This window comes from Orussus abietinus, unplaced genomic scaffold (genome assembly GCF_000612105.2).
Source record: "Orussus abietinus isolate OABI.00-Male unplaced genomic scaffold, Oabi_2.0 scaffold884, whole genome shotgun sequence".
Taxonomy (NCBI): Eukaryota; Metazoa; Arthropoda; class Insecta; order Hymenoptera; family Orussidae; genus Orussus; species Orussus abietinus.
Genome location: NW_019395025.1, coordinates 39 through 21,313, shown reverse-complemented (window position 1 = coordinate 21,313; position 21,275 = coordinate 39). Strand labels below are relative to the sequence as shown.

Below are 21,275 nucleotides of genomic sequence, written 5' to 3'. Positions count from 1 at the left end.
GCAAAAAACGGTGAAAGCTCACGTACAAAACCAGAGGGCAGCACACGATGCGATCGCGCGACCCTGCCCGTGAGCAATCTCCCAACTCATCTCTGGTTGTAACCAGAGATGAGTTGGTTGTAACTTCTACCTAACTTTCAACAGCCAATCAGAACATCTCAACTGCTCCGTCAACCAGCTCGGCTGGATATATGGGCCAAAGAGAAAGCTGGAGAAGACGTCTCTACATCTCTGGAAGAGTGAAAAACATGGCGGTTGCGAATATGATGGCCAATACGCAGAAGGGAAAAATTTAACCCAAATCTCAACTAAAAATCTAAAAAGATAAAAATGACATGAATGTGACACTGTGAACTATAATCAGTAATTTTAAAAATTAAATAAAATAATCAGTGAGAAAGAGGGTGAAAACCAGCTCACCGCGCACCATGTGGTAGGAAATAAGGAACAGACCAAACTGAAAGTAATTAATAATTACTTATCAAAACAGGTATACACAAGAAATAATAATATATGCGCGCGAAGTTCCGTCTTTAACTATCGCAGGGTATTTCATAAAACAATAGACGAAGCGTTAAATGAAAAAGTAGCTTACGGTGCACCTTTCAAGTTCCTTCCATTAGCTTATTCTTTTCTATCGTAGTAGGTTATTGTATTACATTGCACATGTATTAAAAATCATTTTATATGGTTTTTTCCATTTTATTTCACATTGTTGCGCTCCATACATTCACTTTATTTTTAATTAATTATTCAGGTTATTTGATTTTCCAGATTGTGCATCGATTCCACTCGCGGTCCCTTAAACAAATCATAACATACAACCGATCCCCGTGCCGGCACAGACCTTTCGTCCTGCGACGTGAAGGGAACCGAGGAAGGAAATGTTGAGACTTACCAACGGTACGATTCATCTTTTTCTGGCGGTACTCCCCCAGGAGATCCCTTCGCAGAGACCTGGGGTTTCTGGCCTCCTCTCCATCTGCCTCCCTTCGACGTTGGCTCTGGCTGCATTCCACCTTTGTGTCCGCTTCCACTGCTTTCGCTGCATTCGCTGGATACGCTGGATACGCTGCCTCCGCTTCCTCTTCCTCTTGCTTCATTGAACGATAATATTATATTACAATATAAGCAATATTATATTATATTATAATGTGAAAAATATTATATTAATCCTTGATACTCACAATCCGTGATCACTGCATTCCACCTTTATGTCCGCTTCCGCTGTCTTCGCTGCTTCCACTTCCTCTTGCTTCATTGAACGATATTATTATATTATAACATGAACGATATTATATTATATTATGATATGAACAAGTTTATATTAATCCTTGTTACTCACAGTAATCACTGCATTCCACCTTTGTGTCCGCTTCCGCTGCCCTCGCGCCCCCCGCCATTTTCTTAATTTTTGACGACATCTTATCGCGGCAAATTTTCAGGGGCAACTGGCGATCCGCCGGCCGGGTCGCAATCCTCGGCCGTGACCCGACTCCGTGATTGGACGACGTCACCGGCCCGATAAAGGACCGTGATTGGTCGATCCTTTGCCGGTGACGTCGTCCAATCATGGAGTCGGGTCACGGCCGGGGATTGCGACCCGGCCGGCGGATCGCCAGTTGCCCCTGAAAATTTGCCGCGATAAGATGTCGTCAAAAATTAAGAAAATGGCGGGGGGCGCGAGGGACGCATACTACGTTCGAAATTTATATCAGCATGGTGCAATAAATCTCAATCGACGGTATTCAGAGATCTTAACGAGGTGCAAGGGAGGCTTCGTAGATGACGAGGTGGGGTGTACGCGCAGTTTCCGAATCGACGCGAAGACAATGAGGTTAGGACGCGACAGTGATCACGGTCCGCGAGTGCCATGGTATAAATATCATTCAGCGAAAGAAAAGGAATTCAACGAAGGCAGTAGAAGCATGAAGCTAATTCCATCATCGGGGTGGAGGTGGAGATGGAGCTGAGGCTTGAAACCCCCAGGTCTCCTTCGGGAGGGATCTCCTGGGGATGAACGGCACGAAGAAGACGAATCGTCCCGTTGGTGAGTCTGAATTTCACCTTCCTCCGGTCTCCTCATGCCGCAGAACAAAAGGTCCGTACCGGCACGGAGGCCGGTTGCATGTTTACATTTTGATTCAAGGGACCGCGAGCCGACGAGACGATCTCTTGCCGACTCGCGAGTGGCCGTGTTAATTTTCATTGTTTTTCATGTGTTCTTTTAGAGTAGGAATAGATTTCTCCCGGGTCCGCGATAATTTTCCGGTCGCGATCCTTAATCGAGCGCTGGGAAGTCGGATAACCCTCCGACTTCGAGGCCGCCGGTTCCGTGGAATTTCTTCGAATGATTAAATAAAAAATTTGAAAAAGATGTGGGAGAAATATCTCGCGAGGAGCCACACCCAAGTTGAGGGGGCACTTCGATGTGCCTGCGTCCTAGAGTCGCCGCCTCGACGAGGGGGTCGGTTTCAGGGTTTACAGGTGTTTTCGGCCAAGCCTTTCACTACCCTAAGGCCGTAGTGCGAGCTGGGCTTAGCCTTTCGATCTTATCAAAATTATGAATTATCAATGTCGAGTAGAATCCGTAGTTCGATTTAGCGCTATCAAAATTAATCTAGTTAGGATTCTTTCAGCATCGGCAACGGTAGGTATCTTTTCTTGTGGCCGCGTTCCTTCCTGGCCCCCGCCCTTCGACTCCTCCAGGAGAGAATCGAACGGTTCACGGCCAGAGGACGCGGTAAAATAATTGTGTACATTTTTTCGGTTGCCATCTTGATTCCAATTGCACCTATCCATTTAATTTGTTTGAATTCGATTAACGATCGCAATCGATGAAAGATGTATGCGAGAGATTTGAACTCGGGGGTTGGAGGCATCCCGGGATGTGCTCTCTAGATCAGGCTATTTGTCCCCGGGTGGAATGAGAGAGAATCGTGGAGTGAGTGTGTTGGAATGAATGAGGTTGATATTTTTAAATATAGCTAGGGAGGTAGGCTAATTGCCTGGAGTGTATGTCTAGATGTAAGTAGGCAGAGCCAGGGCGGGATCTCTTCCTTGGGGTTTGGGGAGAGATCCCGAACCTGGGTACTCATATACTATACTTTTACATCGTTCGCGCTTCCGGAAGCGCGGAGGATGTTCGTCCTGCGCCCGAGATTCTACGCTGAGAGAAAAAAATAACTTTACAAAAAAAAAAGAATTTTACTAGAGCCGAGAAATTTCTTTAGCAAGAAACGTCTAGATTGCCGCGAGTCATTCGTTTTAGTCTGGAAAGTGAATTATTCGCTCAGCGTAATCCCGGACGCCAGCGATTGTGATAAGTTTCTTTCAGGGATGCAAATTAATTAGACCGCGCTTGGGAATCTGGATAATTGTGCAATACGCACAGACTGCGCATCCTCGGATCGCAGGTCGTCGTTTTGCTAGCTTTTGAATCTGCTCGCGGAGTAATTTTTTTTTCAAATTCGAAAAATCAGGAGATTGCCAAGCGTTTGAGACGTAGGGGGCTCTGCCCGAAGAGATTACAAGTGTCGAAGAGGCTATATGCCGAAGCGGCCCCTTAAGAAGAAGGCAACTACGTTAGCCTTCCATTCTTTCGAATGAACAGTCATCCATTTTTTTCGCCACGTTGCCCCTCTCATTTTTTGTATATCCTTCTGTCTGGATTGACGGGGAGAGACGGTGAACTATCATTTTCATGAGATTTTCTCGAGTCTGCATTTAAGTAAGATAAATATATTTGATTTTTGTCACGCCAAGTAATGTGTAATTGAATACATTTTTACTGGGTCAATTATACGAGATAGATGCACTGCGAAATATTCTTGACTTTAATGGTAACTTTAGTAAGTTATTAGCTCTTGTATCACCGTCTCTTTCTCGCTTTCCCAATGGTTTCGTTTGTGCCTTTGTGTTCCCTTTCAGCTTTAGGTGGGCCACTTCAGAGAATCTAGCGACTTCCTGGTGTTTCTTCAATGTTCTGTTTTACCTGTACTTTTGTGCTCCTTTGCAGGTTTAGGTGGATCACCTGGAAGCAGCCAGTTTTGGTAAAATCATCATGGGCAGTTAATCGAAATCGAGCTTGCTGCACTTGTTGGTAGAAGGTGTTAAAATTTGTTAAAGGATGTTTGTGAATTTTTTTCGCGATGCGAATTGCGTCCACAGTAGCTTGATGGGGAAGGTAGTTCTGTTTAATAGGCGGGCTCGGCGCCGCCGGGAACTAGGAACCTTACTTGTTTTGGCGGGGGCATAAACTGAATATCTACCAAGTTAGGCGTGCATCGTCGCAGTCGACGCGCCATCTAGGGTGTGCCCACACCACCCCCCTCCTAGTGACTCGACCGGAGTCGCGAAACAAACTTTTTTCTTTATGTAAGTTCTAGGATTCTTCGGTCGTTCTGTTAACGATGGAGGAGCGAGCTGGATAGGTGTGGATCTGGTTGAAGTTCCTGCTGATCCGGAATTCTGAGCTGCTGCTGGATAACTGTTGCTGCCCTAGGAGCCCGGTTGTGAATTCGCCGGTGCTTCCGTCAATGTTGGCAGAGTTTCCATGAAAGCTGGTCTCTGTTGAGACGATTTGTTCTTTTCCGTTTACGAGTATGACGAAGACCGTGCTTGAGATCCTTTTCGAGACCTCGAATGGCCCTTCGTATGGTTGCTCCAGTGGCTTCTTGGCGTGGTCCACTCGTAGGAATACGTGACTGCATGTGTTTAAAGTCTTATGGGTGAATGCTTTCCTTCTGGAGTGGTGAGCCGTGGGTATGGGACGGATGTTTCGCATGTGGTGTCGGAGTTTCTGTGTGTAGACCTGTTGTCCGTCCGTCGTTTCAGAATCGACGAAGAATTCTCCGGGTATGCGAAGACTTGTTCCGTACACCAGCTCTGCTGCTGATGCTTTTAAGTCCTCTTTGATGCTGGAGCGGAGGCCTAAGAGAACCGTGAGATCGGCGATGGGTACTGCTTCTGGCCATCTAGTAGTTCGGTCAATCATAGTTAGGCAGTACCTGAAACCTTTTGATTGTGGCAGTGGCCCGACGATGTTGATATGGACGTGACTAAAGCGCTTGTCTGGAATGGGGATGTGTTCTGGAACGTTGTGGCTGTGACGCGCGATTTTACTGCGTTGGCACGCCATGCATGTCCTTGCCCATTCCGCTATGTCTTTGTTCATCGAGGGCCACACGAACTTTCGTTGAATGAGGCTTCTAGTTGCTCGTCCGCTAGGGTGCGAAAGTCCATGAGTCAGGTTGAATACTTGCCTTCGTAGGGAAAGCGGTATGTATGGACGTATTTCGCCCGTGGAAATGTCACAGTAGATTGCGGTGTCCTTATCGTCTACTCGCAATCTGCGGAGCTGTAGCGAGCTCTGTGTGCGGAGTAATTCCTGAAGCTCCCGGTCTGTTGTCTGTTCCGTCGCAATCTCTTCCGTGGAGACGATGACGGGCATGTCGATGTCGTTGATCCGTGACATTGCGTCAGCTACGATGTTGTCGGTGCCTGTAACATGCACAATTTGAGTAGTGAACTGACCTATGACGTCCAATTGGCGGAGCTGTCTCGGCGAAGCTTTGTCGGACTTTTGTCGAAAGGCGTAGGTGATTGGTTTGTGGTCTGTTCGTATGACAATTTCTCTTTCTTCGACCAGGAAGCGGAAGAACTTGAGACTGGAGTAGATAGCTTGTGACTCCCGGTCATAAGTACTGTAGTTCTTTTGAGTGTTGCTGAATTTGGTTGAGAAGAATCCAAGTGGTTCCCATTTGCCATCGGCGAACTGCTCCAGGACCGCGCCCATCGCGGTGTCGGAGGCGTCGGTATGTAGAGCTAGTGGTGCGTTGTTTGCGGGGTGCGCTAGGAGTGAGGAGTTAGCCAATTGCTCTTTGCAATCGCTGAATGCTCTCTCGGTAACGGAGTTCTATTCAATTTTGCGTTTATCTCTCTTTTTTGCACCGGCGAGGTATGTGTTGAGATGGGCTTGGGTTTGAGCTGCGTTTTTGATGAAGCGCCTATAGAAGTTGACTATTCCAAGGAATCGGCGAAGTTCGTCTATTGTGGTAGGCTGTTTGTACTCGCGGATTGCTGCTATGCGTTCGGCCGGTGGTCTGATGCCATCCTTGTCGACCGTGAACCCTAGGTACTGTACGCTGGTTGCGCCGAGAGTGCACTTTGCAACGTTGATTGTTAGGCCGAAGTGTCGTAGGCGTTCGCAAACCTGTCGAAGGTGTAGTTTATGCTCTTCTTCGTCCTTCGATGCAATGAGTACGTCGTCGAGGTAGCAGAAACAATAGCTGAGTCCGCGGAGTACGGTGTCCATGAATCTTTGGAAGCTTTGAGCCGCGTTGCACAGCCCGAATGTCATGACGTTGAACTCGAATAAGCCGAAAGGGGTGATTACCGCCGTTTTTGGTCGGTCCTCTTCGGCTACTGGTATCTGATGGTAGGCGCGGGTTAAGTCTAGTGTGGTGAATATGTTGCAGCCGCGCAGTTTATGCGTAAAGTCGTGTAGGTGAGGTACGGGGTATTTGTCCGGAACGGTACTTGCGTTCAACCTTCTGTAGTCTCCGCATAACCTCCATTCGCCGGACTTTTTTCGTGTCATATGCAGAGGGCTGGCCCATTGGCTTTTCGATGGGCGGCATATGCCCTGCGACAACATGAATTCAATGTCGGCCTTGGCGGCCTTGAGTTCGTCGCCGGTGAGACGTCTGGCGCGTTCTGCGACTGGGGGTCCCTTGGTTTCGATGTAGTGCTGTACATCGTGCTGTGGAGTATCGTTGAATTTGATTGGCCGGGTGATGTCTACAAATTCTTCAAGCAGTTTGTAGAATGGCGTGCCCTGGGCGACGGTACGCACTGTTGGGCTCGTCGATGTGGACACTATGCAGTGTGCCGACAGCTTGGTTTGCTGATCGGTTAGTCGCTTAGACTTCAGGTCGATAAGCAGGCCGTAGTGGTGGACGAAGTCGGCTCCCAGGATAGGCTTGGTTACGTCGGCTACTAGGAATACCCAAGACAGTTTCTGTCGCAGTCCCAGGTTGAGGTCCAGTCGTTTGGTGCCGTAGGTGCGGATGGCCGATCCGTTTGCTGCGAATAGTTGGGGCGTGTCGGGTTGGCAGTTATGTTTCCTTGTGGACCTGCGGGGTAAAACGGATACGTCAGCTCCGGTATCAATAACGAAATGGATACCTGTGTCTCGATCCGTGATTATGAGGCGACATTTATTTGTTTCGCCGTCGCGAACCGCCTCGATGGGGAATGGCGGTCAGTTTTTTTGTGGACGTGTCTCCAATCACGAGCAAGGGGTAGTGCACCGCTCCGCGTTGGGTCCAAATTGTTTATGGTAGTAACAAACTCCCTTTTGGTCCTCTCTAGACCTGGACTTAGAATGTTGCCTGGATCGCCTGTCGCGTTGCCATTCCCTGGATGGCCCGATAACTCGGTCACACTCAAGATGTTCCAAACGGGTCATTATCTGGCTCATCTGACCAGGTCTGCTAGGTCGTCGGATCGTTTGCTGGCATGTGCCTCGACTTCCCCGACGAAAGGTGCGCGGGTTCGTTCGATGGTTTTATCTGCCATCTCGGCCAACTTGTCCAGTTCGACAGTTTCCACCACCGTGAGGATTTCTTGGACGTGTTTGGGTAGTCGTTGAAGCCATAGAGTCTTCAGTACCCGGTCCGGAACGCTTTTGTCTGCTAGGGCGCGCATTCCCTTAACAAACCGGTGGGGCGTTTGTCTCCCAGCTCAAGGCCCGAGAGCAGTTTGCGAAATTGGCTTTCTTCTGACTCTGAAAGTCTTGTAATTAATTTGTCCTTAATAGTCTGATACTTATCCTGAGTTGGTGGAGTAACGATGAGGTCGGCGACCATAAGCATGGTCTGTTCGTCGAGTTGACGAACGACTGCATGGTAACGTACATCATCCGAGCGGACGTGGTAATGTTCGAAGTAACTCTCAAGTTGACAAAACCAGAGCTTCGGATTATTGCGCCAGAACGTGGGTAGCTTGGCACTGCGGAACTCGTTAGCTTGAACTTCCTGTTGTGAACTTCCTGGGGGAAGCTGTTGTGCCGTAGACGGCGTGCTCGTTGCGTCCGGTTGTTTCGTGTCGTCCATGCTTGCTAGCACGTGGCGAGAGGTTATGTCGGACTATCGGCGCTCGTGGCGGTAGGAATAAAAGTCTTTTGAGAGTCGCGGTTGCACTCTATTATTTGCAGGGAACGTACGGATTGGATCAGTAAACGTACCGGTGCTTGCCTGGGTGATCACATCACGTCGGGGTCACCATTGAACTGATTGTAGGGGTTAACCGTATCCGGCCTGTGTTCCGTCACCCACAGTCTGAGTTCGTCTTTTATCGGGTTTAAGTGAACGGGCATACAATACCGCACATTTGCCTTTTGTATATATTTATTCCTGCACAGAGATTACACACAGTAATAGGCGAGCTCGGCGCCGCCGGGAACTAGGAACCTTACTTGTTTTGACGGGGGCATAAACTGAATGTCTACCAAGTTAGGCGTGCGTCGTCGCAGTCGACGCGCCATCTAGGGTGTCCCCACAAGTGCGCGAGCCCCTACCAGAAATTCGTTGCGCCGCCCTTGGGGGCAAAAAACGGTGAAAGCTAACGTACAAACCAGAGGGCAGCACAGGATGCGATCGGCGACCCGCCCGTGAGTAATCTCCCAACTCCTTTCTGTATCCCATTGCTCGCATTTGTAAATATTAATGAATATGTAATTCTTTGCATTTAGTTTGAAACTACATACAACTTAAATACTTCAACTGAAGTGAAGTATAGATTCCTCGGGCCTCGGTCTTGTAAGTCAAACCTTAAGTATGTTACCTTTGAACTCAATTTCGCACGAGTTTGGTGTTATGGTTAAAATGTAACGTAATCATTACATTAAATTATTTCAGAAGGTTTTGAGAAAATTTGAAGACCCCGTTATGAATCAAGATCACGGAAAAGCGGTCAGTCAAACCGCAGCAATGGAGTTAATGAAAGCTACTGACGATGAGATCCAGTCAGAACTTGAGGCTTTGAGAAGTTTGGAGAATAATTTGTATGGAGATCCAAAACCTGATATATCAGAGCCATTTACGGCAAAGAAAAATCGCGCAACAATTAGCAGAGAGTCTAAGTTTGAAAAGGTGTTGAAGTCTGAAAAAGTAGGAGTTAAATTGGAAAAGCAAGAAGCTGAAAGAATAGAGAAACAGGAAGTCCAAGTACCTGTACTTGCAGCTACTGTCGAAGAACTACAAGTTACGATCCGTCAAGCAGCAATTACGTCGGAAGAGAAGTATAAGGTTTTAGATGCCAGAGATCGATTGTTAAGATTGAAACAAGTTAAATCACATTCTTTAGCAACTGCAAAGGCAACGAAAGGTACTTGTCCTGATATGTGTCCAGAGAAGGAACGTTTAATGCGTGAATCGCAAAGGCAGGTTTCACCATATGAACAAATGGACGGTAGCGAGTATAAGATAAACCATATGAATGCAGTGAAACAGTATTCTCGATCATCTGCTGATCAAGAGGAACCAATGGCACACGAATTAAGACCAGTGGTGTCCCTCAAAATGACTATGAGTTATCTGCTACACGAGATTGCAGATTTATGCGAGCAAGATGGAACTAACTTGGCCGAGTGGTTTCATTTTCTTTGGGACCGCACCAGAGGAATTAGAAAAGATATTACACAGCAAGAACTTTGTTGTATCGACAGTGTTGAATTAGTCGAGCAATGTGCTAGGTTTCATATCATATGCTCGGAGCGCTTATGTGCCGAAGAGCCATCCGTGTTTGACAAAAAGATTAACACGGAAAACCTGACGAAATGTTTACAGACACTGAAATATATGTATCATGATTTGCGAGTAAAGGGAATCACTTGTAAAAACGAGCCAGAATTTCGTGGTTATGTCATTCTATTAAATTTAAATGATGGTAATTTCATGTGGGATGTTCAAAAGTTACCAGTCGAAATTCAGAAGTCTAAAGAAATTAAATTTGCAATCAAGGTGTACTTATCGTTAGAGTCAAATAATTATTGTAGGTTTTTCAAACTTGTTCGTAAGACGACATACTTAAACGCTTGTATTTTACTTCGTTACTTCAATCAAGTGCGAGTAAACGCCCTGTCGATTATGGTAAAAGCATATTGTAGAACCGCTTCAATGGCTTACCCCTTGTATGAGTTAATCGACATTCTTGGCTTTGAAGATGAAGAAGAAGCAATGTATTTTTGCAAACAAGTAGGATTGCGTATTTCTAAAGATGAAATGCACGTTATGATGAACAAGCAGAACTTTACTCTGCCTGAGTCAAATATAGAGCAGGGTCGTGCAGGCAATGTCGTCGAATCCAAACGGACTATGAATGAGCTGCAGATAGGACGTTGCATAGCTGGAGGGATATGGCCTGAGACATCATATAAAAATCATAAACCACATAATAGTTTTGATGCAAATGGTTTCTTGTTATCAGAGTCTATAAACGCAGAAGACCAAAATGTTAATAAGCAAGACGAGTATGAGTTCATGGAGGATGAACCAGTAAAATTCTTGCAAAGATCAAGAAATCAGTCAACAGTAAAGAATCAGAAAGAACTTAATGACATTGGTACAAGGAAGCTTTCTGATTCAAAACAAAAAAGACAGTCTTCGTTATTGCAGAAATTACCGAAGCGACCTAAGTCAAAAACGCGAACTGAATCTTCCCCTATTACCAATATATTTAAAGATTCTTACGAAGAAAAATATACCGCCCACGTTTTCTCTAAACCTGAGGAAATTTTACCGGCAGAAACAATTACCAGAACAGATACTAAAACCCATTTCGTGTTTAAACCTCCAGCAACTGTGGCTTATCGAGATGATTCTAAAACGACTATAATAAAGACAGGTAGTTCTGATGTACAGGCACCTTTTAAGGAGAAAATTGCACCTTTTGAGGCAAAATCGAAGGAAGCTGCTGCTTCTGATGTAAAATCATTTAGATTTTTACAGACCACCACTGCAAACAAAGTGGTACCTGTAAGTTGTGAAGTTGATTCGAAATCGAATAGTGCAGAAAACGTATTTTCAACAGACGTTGCTCCTCCATTTGTGATGGCAGTTAATAAAAGCATCTTTTCTGGAGCCCCAAAGGGTAATATATTCGGCAATCGTGCATATAACACAAATATTTTCACCACTGATTCTAGTAGCTCACCTTTTGCTACGAAACCTAATTCCGAAGGAAGCAACAGCAAAGAAGCATTGAGTACCAACAGTCAGGACATAAGTCAGAGTGTCGTACCAGAAAAAGCAGGTTTGAAACGATTTGTTGAGAACGTGAATATGAAATTGGAGCATCACGAGAAGAGTTTAAAGGCTGAAAAGGCAAGAATAGAACAACTGGAGCGTGAGAGAAAGTTACAGAGGATCGAGGAAATGGCAAAGGAGATCTTCGACGATTTGCAGGCAGAAATCACTAAAGATATTTGTGCATTATTGGTTGAAGAACAACTGGAAAAATTGGAACTGTTCAATCGCTTAAGCAGAAATATCACCGAGGAATTGTTGGATAAGCTGATACAAGAGACATGCGAGCAAGCCTTATCTGATGAGATCTACAGACAAAAAAAACTAAGTGAAATCTCTATTAAAATCAGAACTAGATTGGTAAAGAAGTATTATAATATTTGGAAGCAATATGCGTTTAAGAAAAGACGAGAGAGAGATGCTCTGGAATATACACCAGTTTGGTTGCAAAGAATGAGCGTTAAAGATTATGCCAGTTCGCTGTACCGATCCGGACAGGAACTAGTTATTGCAAGTATGAGACACAAAAGAGCGAAACTAGAGTTAGCAGAGAGTGATCTACCATTTAACGAAGGGTATGCACCGATTGAAATGATAATACACGCTGGTATCAGAGAAAATGTGAAATCTTCGGAAGTAGAAACTGTTCCAATCACATTTTGGAAGATGGTCATCTCCTGGCCTGATTTGGAGAATAAAGTTCTCCTTTGGCGTTGTAAAAGGATTGCAAACGAGTACCTTAATCCCAGTGACTACACAGTGGAACCTATTGTGAAAACTTATAAGCCAAATTCGTTTGAGGTGCTAAACATTTGCATAAGGTATTTCGAAGGAATAATTAATGAGCGTAATCTTATTGGCACGGACTCACTATTGTTCATAGCAGCAGCTTTTGAAGAATTAAATTGTGTTGTCAAACGATTGACAAAAACTATTCTGTCAAGATGTAAACTAATGCCCATTCCATTAGCGATTATTATCATTGGAGAAGAAGATTTGAACCCTGAAAAGATTACCACTGCTTTAGATTTGGAGAAATTGTCAGAATCTGGATACATCTCGGAGTACAAAATTCTGGTTGAGAAGTCAGTCGATGAAAAAGTTATTGTAAAATTAATTCAGAGTGCGACGCTTTGGCTAGCTATGAACAAACCTCCAATGTTACCATTGGAAATGGATTTTTTGAAGGAGATTCTAAACACCTGCTTGACGGAAGAATTATGGCTGAGGTATGCTTCAAGTGTTTCCAATTGTTTAAAATTTATTGGTTGTTTGTTTATCAAAAGCACTATTCACTTCTTTCAGATTACAGAGTCACTCTTTGTTTTCGGAGCATCTAGAGACTGCACTAAATGATCCAGATTTTGTGATAAAATTTCACAATGAAGCTATAGCACATCTCATGGATATAATCCTGGATCAAGAAACTCTCATGTATACGGATTTTCCTCCTGAATTCAAACATTTATTGAACAGTGACTTCGAATACCCGTGCACATACGAGTATTTTGACAAAAATTGGAAAGACGAGAGATGTAGAGCATGGCTAGAGAATATTTTGAACAGTTTAATTCTAGTCCCATGGAGGTAAGATTTCAAAAAATTAATCCATTTGATGATTTGGACGATAGAAATGCCAACATTTTTTAGCGGTTAATCCGTAGTTGGTGCAACTAGAAGAAAAGAGTTTTCGTTGCTTCATATTAACATTTCACTATTATTATCTGCTGGGTGTTTGACGTTTTATTGATGTCAAAATGTATACTTGCTTTATATCGAAACGAGCATGAGTTTTAAGTAAAAGTTGGTATTTACTGTCATCATGAAGTTCTTTGTTTCCAGATCTGAGTGGCCAGTAAGCAACACTTTGGACCTTCAACAAATTTTAACACGTTATTGTCAAAAGGTGTTACCAGATTCCAATTACAATGCGACAGCTAATAGTATTTTAAATAATTTGTACCTCACCTTTGACGATACCAGAGTACCAACTTTCGTAGATATAGTGTTACAAATTGTCAAGAAAAAAATACGCTGTCTAGAAGAGGACTTGTGTGTGGTTTACAACAAGAATCATATAAGACACTTTCGAAAGTTACCCTGGTGGTTGAAGTCTAATGTATTTACAGAATACATTATACAAAATCAAAAGATGGATAAAAGAAAAAGGAAAAAGGAAGAATCTTCTGCGACGTCTATCGAGAAGAAACAACGAATAGAAGTAACTAAAGATAACGTTAGTTTACAAGATCAGCCTAATTCTTTGGACGAGTTTTGTAAAGGAACAAGACAAAGTGTTATGGAAGTTCACAAGTTGTCCAATAAAATTGAGAAATACCTTGAGGATAGAAAAATGAAAAGTCAAGAATTAGAGAAGATGATAGAAAGAGCACTGCAAGATGAACAAAGTTTCATTATATAAGAGCTTCTCGAGAAAATATTTTATTTGGTCATTACATTGATCTATCTATTTCAGTGCATTATGTTGTCGATCTGATATTTTTTTTTAGTGGAAATTTTTGACTGCATTGAATTTTCCGTCAATGCATGTTAATCCACTTTTGTTTCTACATATTTCAAGTAAGAATAATTTTCCTATCTTGGTTTTTCTTACAAGGAAGGTATCCCAGGTCGATCTCTCCAATTTGATTTCTTTTATAATATGTTATAGTAGACTAAGCGACACGTATTTTTTTTATTTGCCATTAAAGACTTTAAGGGGGTGAAACCACCATCCAAAGTAAGGCATGTCAAGGGGCGATTTGGCAGTTTCACCCACAAAAATATAATATTCTTTAACCAATCCAACTGGAAAAGCTCTCATAACGAGAAATGAAAAATATAATTTTCTCAATGAAAAAAAAATTAAGCCCCCCCCCCCTCACAGGCCTTACTTTGCATGATGGTTTCACCCCCTTAAAGTCTTTAATGGCAGATAAAAAAAAAATACGTATCGCTTAGTTTTTAGTCTACTATAACATATTATAAAAGAAATCAAATCGGAGAGATCGATCTGGGATACCCACCTTGTTAGTTGGAAGAGAGAGAGAGAAGTGGGATATATAACCACGAAAAAACAGTGCTCTTATTGCAGTGTTATAAATGCCAGCAATACATATATTATTTAATATATGTATCTAATGCGCAGAATACTTTATAATTATACTTATTTTATATATTTATTTATGTAACATGTGTACTTGGTATTCATAGTCCTAAGATGTCACTTTTTGACTGATTCTAAAATAAGATTTTGTATGAAATATCGAGAAGATGAAATTAGTTATTTTACAGTTGCCTTTTTTTTAACTTTACTGTTTACTGTCCATCTAACCATCGGATGAATCTTTTAAAAAATTAAATGACCCATCTTACATCACTTTACTACCTTATATTCAATACTATTAGAGTTAATGAATTTGTAAAATGTTTTCCTTTTCCTTTTGTAAATAAATGAAAATGATTTGTACAATGTATATACCTAGAAAAATTGTAAATTACGTGACGTACGCATTTCGTGTAAAGCTGAAGAATTTTTAAGACACCCAAATTTTGTAAATAAAATGGTTTAAATTTTTTCCTGAGTTTACCATCAGCTAAAGACTATTTATTCTTAAACGGGTCTATATCATTTAAAGAATATAAAATTAGTAAAAGTTTCTCGATAAGTGGTTGAAGGAAAGATGGTTCAACTTCTGCTATGTTTATTAATATTTTTAAATAATTTGGTGCGTGAAAGATGCCTTAGTATTATCGTGCATTTGATTGAAATAATTATAGACAAGAGGGAGTATAGACAAACTTAATGCATCATTTTATAAATTTTAGAACATTTTAATTTTTTCTTTGAAGTCCTTTGACTTCTAGCCTATGTATGTATTAATGAGAAGCAAATTTATATATATTTTCGTATTACCATCACGTATCACCTACAAAATTGTGATATAACATCGTTATTTATTTAAATGTGCGGTTATGCCACTATTTTACCCTCCTAAAGATGGCGTATCGATCGATAATCAGGAAATCCGGTATGACCTTCCGTGTATCGTTACGTTAGCAATCTAGTGTAGTGCATTAACATAGGTTTAGGAATATGCGTAGTTCAACCAATCAGATTATCCACTACTCATCGCCTTCATGAGAAGAGGGCTAAAGTATTTCAAAAGTTTAACGGTGTTTTGAGAGTGACGGTTTTAAATGACCGTACTGGTATGTACGAAGCAACATTTCCTGAGCGTTTATAAAAGAAAGCTGCATCTTTATTGATATGTAAGTATTACTCGTTAATTAACATTGTGAATCGCTAAAAAAATCATTTAGTATTTCTTTTTTCAGCAGAAAAACCGGTGGTGAGGAGTTCTGGCGTGAAATGCTTCGTTAGAATTTGTGTGAGATGCAGTTGTAAATTTACTGCCATTGAATATTATTCCCTTTTCTAATTTTCAGACAAAGGAACTGTTTCGAGTAGATAATTAGGGAAATTGTGATTTTGGAATTGAAAGAAGCAATATGTCCCATTTAAAGTACATGAAAGAGCTAAATAGCTTAACTTGCTTAAGTGAAAATATTAAAGGTCCAATGCCTCGATGGCAGAAAAAATATCTGGAGACTTCAAACTCCAGGTAATGAGGTCTTGATCAGGTGACGTATGCCTTGTTTTGTGCTTACTGTGTCATTGTGTTTATTTTCTATGTTTATTCTAATGGCCATAACTTATGTTCATAAGATTAAAATTATGAGAAGTAATGACCTCAACTTCAGAATGATATGATTATGGAAGAGAAATAAATGCAATAATTTCCTTTTTGTAGCATCAACGCAAGCTCAAATTCCTCTCGAAAAGCAATGAGTTCCTCTTCTGCAAATTCAACCACAGGTAAAACACCAACTAAGCATCCTGAAATGCGTACCAAGAAGACACCATCAAAAAGTGTGAAAAAGTCTCCAAGTAAGTGGGTAAAACGACACTTCAAGATCATGTGTATGGATTTGATGTGTTAGATGTGAATGGTAAAATGCAAGAAACCACCAAAGTATAAAAGAATAGTTTTTATTTCATTTTGAACTAATTTTTTTAATGGTTTACGAGATACTGTTATTAATTTATTCTGGTACATTACATTTCATGGTTCATTTCGTATCATTGCATGTACTTGGTACATTGGTCAGTAGAATGCATGATAAGTGTGTTTAATGTTATCATGTGTATTATCTGTGTATAGTGGCTGAAATGTTGAACCTGCTTTTGGTGACAGGTCGTGCTTCAACTCCTGCAAAGACTCCTAGTGGTGGTGACAGATTCATACCATCCCGATCGACTACCAATTTTGACTTAGGCCACTACAAGGTTGGTAATTAATGTAATTTATTTTGTTACATGTGTCCGTAATTATGAAAGTGGCATAAGTAATTTTTGTTATAGAAAAAACTAACTTCATGTTATTGTAATTTCAATGTATGCAATCCAAAATATGGGGTAAATTCATTTTTTATAGTTTTTCTACTTAAACTACTTTCATAGTTACCAGTAATTGTATCTTTTTGGAATAACTTACATTTTATGTGACTATTCTAAAAGGACATTAATAAGTCCATAATATCTCAAACCATCAATCAGCCTTATATTTTATTTATACAGCTTCAACAAGCTTCACAAAATACTGAACAAAACGAAGAAAAATGTGACAATGTGAGCCCTAGTAAGAAGGAAATGCAGAGACTAATGGGAGAGAATTTTCACGGAGGTGATATAAACAACATGAGAGTTTTATCCTACCAAAACAAGGCTCCTGCCCCGCCTGAGGGATATCAGAATCCTCTTAGAGTAGTCTATAGTCAAACGAAAACTCCAGCTGGCGTGAAGGCATCCACCAGATATATTCCACAAGCTCCAGATAGAATATTAGATGCTCCTGATATTGTTGACGATTATTGTGAGCAATCGTTTTCGTTACTATTAATATTAACGTCAATAATGGTATAAAAATAATTTCAGTTTATTTGATCTACCATCTATGTTGTTACAGATCTTAATTTGATCGATTGGTCACCTAACAATGTCCTTGCTGTAGCACTAGGAGGAAATATTTATCTTTGGAATGCAGGAACTGGAACTATTGAGCAGTTGCTGGAAATGGAAGGTAACGATTATGTATGCTCGGTAGGTTGGATTCAAGAAGGTCCATACTTAGCAGTTGGGACTACATCTGGTAATACCGAACTGTGGGATTGCAGTCAGATGAAAAGGGTTCGCATAATGAATGGTCATTCAGCCAGAGTTGGGTCTCTTGCTTGGAATTCTCACATATTGACAAGTGGATGCAGGTATAGATTAATATAATGTACTGTATTTTTGACATAGAGTTACGTCTTTGTTTTTATTGCATGTGGAAGTATCAACTCAGCATTCAAGTGTAACCAAAATCAGATATGCGGTACGCGGGCGAGACGAAAATACTGTGTAATTCTACATGCAATATTAACATTGCGGTCTCTCTAAAGGATCAAATCCTTCAAATGTTTTTTTTTTCCTCATGAATCCTATTTAATATTTGTAGATCTGGTCAAATTGTGCATCATGATGTAAGACAACGCGATCACTTGGTTTCATCTATGAATGCTCATACGCAAGAAGTTTGCGGTTTAAAGTGGTCGCCTGATGGAAAATATTTAGCATCAGGTGGCAATGATAATATGCTGCAGATTTGGGCATCTCTTATGGGCCAGAATCATTCACACACTCAACCCTTGTATTCATTGAATCAGCATCAAGCGGCCGTGAAAGCTCTTTCATGGTGCCCGTGGCAAAATAATATCTTGGCCAGCGGTGGTGGTACTGCCGATCGTACGATACGATTTTGGAATTGCAATACTGGTTAGTAATTCACGTCAATTATCTTTCAATTTGGAACATGGATTCACATTTTTTAAAGCTTGGGACATTTAAGGTGAAGTGAAACCCCTTTTAAATCAGTCGATTCGAATAACACACCTTTTTTTAAGGGTATTGGACCAATCTATCCGAAATTTTGACACATGACCCGTGATCACCTAAGAATTTTCCTGACACTTTCAAAATTTGGATTTTCGGACAAAAATTATTTACTTAGCCTAGATCAGAACTAAAATGGCATCAAGCTCTCATATTTTGATCGATATACAATTATTGAAGGCCCTGATATGAAAAACGAAGGTGTGAGGACAATTGTACAACGATTTAGAACAATTTAGTTATCGAGAAACTCCCATTTGAACGGTATAAAGGCAAAAAAAGTATCTTGTGCGCTTCTATGGTAACACGAGAACTTGGAGAAAATTTAATTTACACTAAGATCACAGATGACGCAGGGTAGCACTCTACAGTCAATTAGGGTATCAAAAACTATGAATCCAGGGGACTTCTGGAGTTTTACTTAGATTTCTTTATAATTATTGTACGAAAACGACATATGAAGTATGCCATTTAGTACAATACCCAATATAATTCGAAAAAGCTGTTAATCCAACGTCGGTAACGTAGGTATTTAGATGAATCCTTTTTACCGACGTCGATCAAATTTCTCTACGTGTCACACTTCACCTTAATAAGTTCACTTTTTAATGCTGAAAGTTTTGAAAAATGGAATATGTGGAATGCAGAAAGTTTGGAAAAATGGAAAATGGAATCATTGTAGAATGATATTCTCGATAATTTTTCATTTACCAATTTCAATCAATAGGTGCTTGCCTAAATTCAGTGGACACAAAGTCACAGGTCTGTGCGTTACTGTGGTCAACTACGTACAAGGAAATAGTGTCGGGACATGGATACGCTCAAAATCAACTTACTATTTGGAAATACCCTGCCATGAATAAAGTTGCAGAATTAACAGGACACTCTAGTAGAGTTTTGCACTTGGCTATGTCACCCGATGGAACCACAGTACTCAGCGCTGGTGCCGATGAAACGTTGAGATTGTGGAAGTGTTTCCAACCTGATCCTCACAAAAAGAAAGAATTGAGCGAAGTAAAAGCAGTACCATCGAAACTTAAGCAATTAATTCGATAAAGGCCTATAGTGACTTAGTGAAACAAAATTCTTGTATTTATTTTTCATCGAACATTTCATTGAAGTAGTGTAACGCGACTAGTAAGTTTAGAGAATAAAGATTTTTGAACAACTCTCTGCCGACGTGTACTTTGGACATACAAAATCGTTAACATTGATTTATAATTTTCAACTACGATCATAAAGTTTCATTAAGTCTATAAATGTATGTTTTACAACGGAAATGTACAGTAATTTTTATAAAAATACAGTAACTTAGAAATAATAACGGTTTTAGTCATGTACTGTGCCATTGCAAGTAGGTATATGTAATTTTATAAATATACACAAGAATAATTTCATATTTTTCCCTGACATTTGACTTGGCATGATAACGTTAAATGCATATGTATATTTTAAGAAAAGTAATTTGTACTGTGCTACACAACTTCAAAATGCATCGAAACTATGTGTTTGATATTGGTGTTACGTGATTTATCCATTTCATTAATTAATTATTTAAAATAGTTACACCAATGTTTATTTCAGTCTTCCTAGTTTCATTTGTACGCTTAATGCCGAAACGAGCTTCCACTTTAGTATGAAAAATATATTTGTCCTCTTTATACCTTTTACTGTTGTAATAAATGCGAATCCCAAACATTGTATAAACAAATCTTGAAATTCCAATGGTAGAAGACACGGAAAGAATTTTATACGTAATTAGTGAATTCATGGATTTAAGAAGAAATGGATGGAATTTACTGTGAAATTTTTAGCGTGGAACTTTAACCCTTTCATGACTAGCGCCGGTTATATCCGGCAACCATTAAATTCTTCACATTAGCTAGCGCCGGTTATATCCGACATTCACGAAGCGCGTCGCATTGGCGAGCGACAGTAACGATCACGACGCGCTATACAACCGCAACCACGGTTTTAATCGGGTCGGGTGTCTTCCTGGAGGAAGTCCTAAAGGATATAAGGACAAAACAGCCCAAGGTCAGAATAAGTGAACCAGGTTGGTAGTTTGTTATGTCTAGAAGATCTTTAATTCCACCTATCCGTTTCAAATATTAATAAGTGATGTAGATTTTGTCCTCTAAGATGGAGTATAAAAATCTAAAAAAACGACAGCTGGTGAACGAGACTGATTCGGAAAGCTGTGATGAAAATGAATCATATATAAACACGGGACATCGAAGAAAAAGGCAATTAAATGTACCAAGTACATCAGAATCTGAAGAAACTGATGATGTTAACACCACACATTCTACAAACTGTGGTAATAGTAATGAACTAAGACTCATTGGAAAACACTTCCCTACTCCGTACATATCTGCAGGAAAAAATAAATTACGAAGATGCGTTGTTTGCAGCAAAAATTATAAAAGACGCGAATCACGTTATCAATGCGATGAATGTAACGTGGGATTGTGCGTGCATCCCTGCTTTAAAATTTATCATACGCAAACATATTACTAAATTATATCTATCATTGTTATATAATTTCCAATAAACAAGTCAGTGAAGATTTATTGCTGGATTTATTTTAAAATACAGAATAAGGCCTCGACAACATTCCTTTTATCCAATGCATGCTTAAGTACTCTGCCGTTCCAATGAGACCCTCTGATTTTAAACGGACACACGGGGAGTTCCAAAAACCCGAAACACTCTTAATGTGTACAATGTGCACTAACAGAACAACGACCCGTTCATTAGTGACGTACCGATGACTAGTTCCTCCATCGCGAAAGGGTTGAAATGCAAAAAAAGGAGACTGTAGCGGCTATCTTATATTGCTACGCAACAACGTATTCGGAACAGCAGCGAAAGGTCGTGCGGACCCTACTTTAAAGTATGTACACTGGACTCCATCGATGGCTTGCACCTGGTTCGCACTGCCCTCTCCGGCCGCGCAGAGTACTAGCGGC

The 21,275-nt window shown here is 40.9% G+C and overlaps 2 protein-coding genes and 1 long non-coding RNA gene across 13 annotated transcripts; all 3 read left to right on the top strand.

Moving 5' to 3' along the window:
- Positions 1-8,695: 8,695 nt before the first annotated feature.
- Positions 8,696-14,196, top strand: LOC105697848. 4 transcript variants are annotated; one of them, XM_012421556.1, is made up of 4 exons: positions 8,696-8,822; positions 8,922-12,538; positions 12,615-12,896; positions 13,152-14,196. In XM_012421556.1, the coding sequence occupies exons 2-4, from the start codon at positions 8,952-8,954 to the stop codon at positions 13,729-13,731; spliced, it is 4,449 nt and encodes a 1,482-aa protein (XP_012276979.1). In that variant the 5' UTR covers positions 8,696-8,822; positions 8,922-8,951; the 3' UTR covers positions 13,732-14,196. The 4 variants fall into 4 exon arrangements, with proteins under 4 accessions (XP_012276979.1, XP_012276981.1, XP_012276980.1 ...); XM_012421558.1 differs by having other exon boundaries at positions 8,696-8,838; positions 8,925-12,538; XM_012421557.1 differs by having other exon boundaries at positions 8,696-8,838.
- A 1,303-nt stretch (positions 14,197-15,499) lies between these two features.
- LOC105697855 (cell division cycle protein 20 homolog) lies at positions 15,500-19,957 on the top strand. Of its 8 annotated transcripts, none has more exons than XM_012421578.1 (9): positions 15,500-15,581; positions 15,648-15,698; positions 15,759-15,934; positions 16,124-16,260; positions 16,568-16,659; positions 16,951-17,245; positions 17,339-17,636; positions 17,870-18,186; positions 19,031-19,359. In XM_012421578.1, exons 3-9 carry the CDS (start codon positions 15,822-15,824, stop codon positions 19,357-19,359), a joined length of 1,581 nt encoding a protein of 526 aa, XP_012277001.1. In that variant the 5' UTR covers positions 15,500-15,581; positions 15,648-15,698; positions 15,759-15,821. The 8 variants fall into 8 exon arrangements, with proteins under 8 accessions (XP_012277001.1, XP_012277002.1, XP_012276998.1 ...); XM_012421575.1 differs by having other exon boundaries at positions 15,501-15,581; positions 15,648-15,661; XM_012421581.2 differs by having other exon boundaries at positions 15,527-15,581; positions 15,651-15,661.
- Positions 19,958-20,184: 227 nt separating this feature from the next.
- Positions 20,185-20,876, top strand: LOC105697854. The gene is made up of 2 exons (XR_001103887.1): positions 20,185-20,359; positions 20,431-20,876. It is a non-coding gene; the product is annotated as an uncharacterized LOC105697854 (long non-coding RNA).
- The last annotated feature ends 399 nt before the right edge of the window (positions 20,877-21,275 follow it).

Excerpts from the sequence above, each read along its gene's own strand:
- LOC105697848 (XM_012421556.1), top strand. The coding sequence starts at position 8,952 with ATGAATCAAGATCACGGAAAAGCGGTCAGTCAAACCGCAGCAATGGAG. Across the intron at positions 12,539-12,614 it reads ACGGAAGAATTATGGCTGAG|ATTACAGAGTCACTCTTTGT; the intron begins GTATGCTTCAAG and ends CACTTCTTTCAG. Across the intron at positions 12,897-13,151 it reads TTAATTCTAGTCCCATGGAG|ATCTGAGTGGCCAGTAAGCA; the intron begins GTAAGATTTCAA and ends CTTTGTTTCCAG.
- LOC105697855 (XM_012421579.1), top strand. The coding sequence starts at position 15,822 with ATGTCCCATTTAAAGTACATGAAAGAGCTAAATAGCTTAACTTGCTTA. Across the intron at positions 16,261-16,567 it reads AAGTGTGAAAAAGTCTCCAA|GTCGTGCTTCAACTCCTGCA; the intron begins GTAAGTGGGTAA and ends TTTTGGTGACAG. Across the intron at positions 16,660-16,950 it reads TTGACTTAGGCCACTACAAG|CTTCAACAAGCTTCACAAAA; the intron begins GTTGGTAATTAA and ends TTATTTATACAG.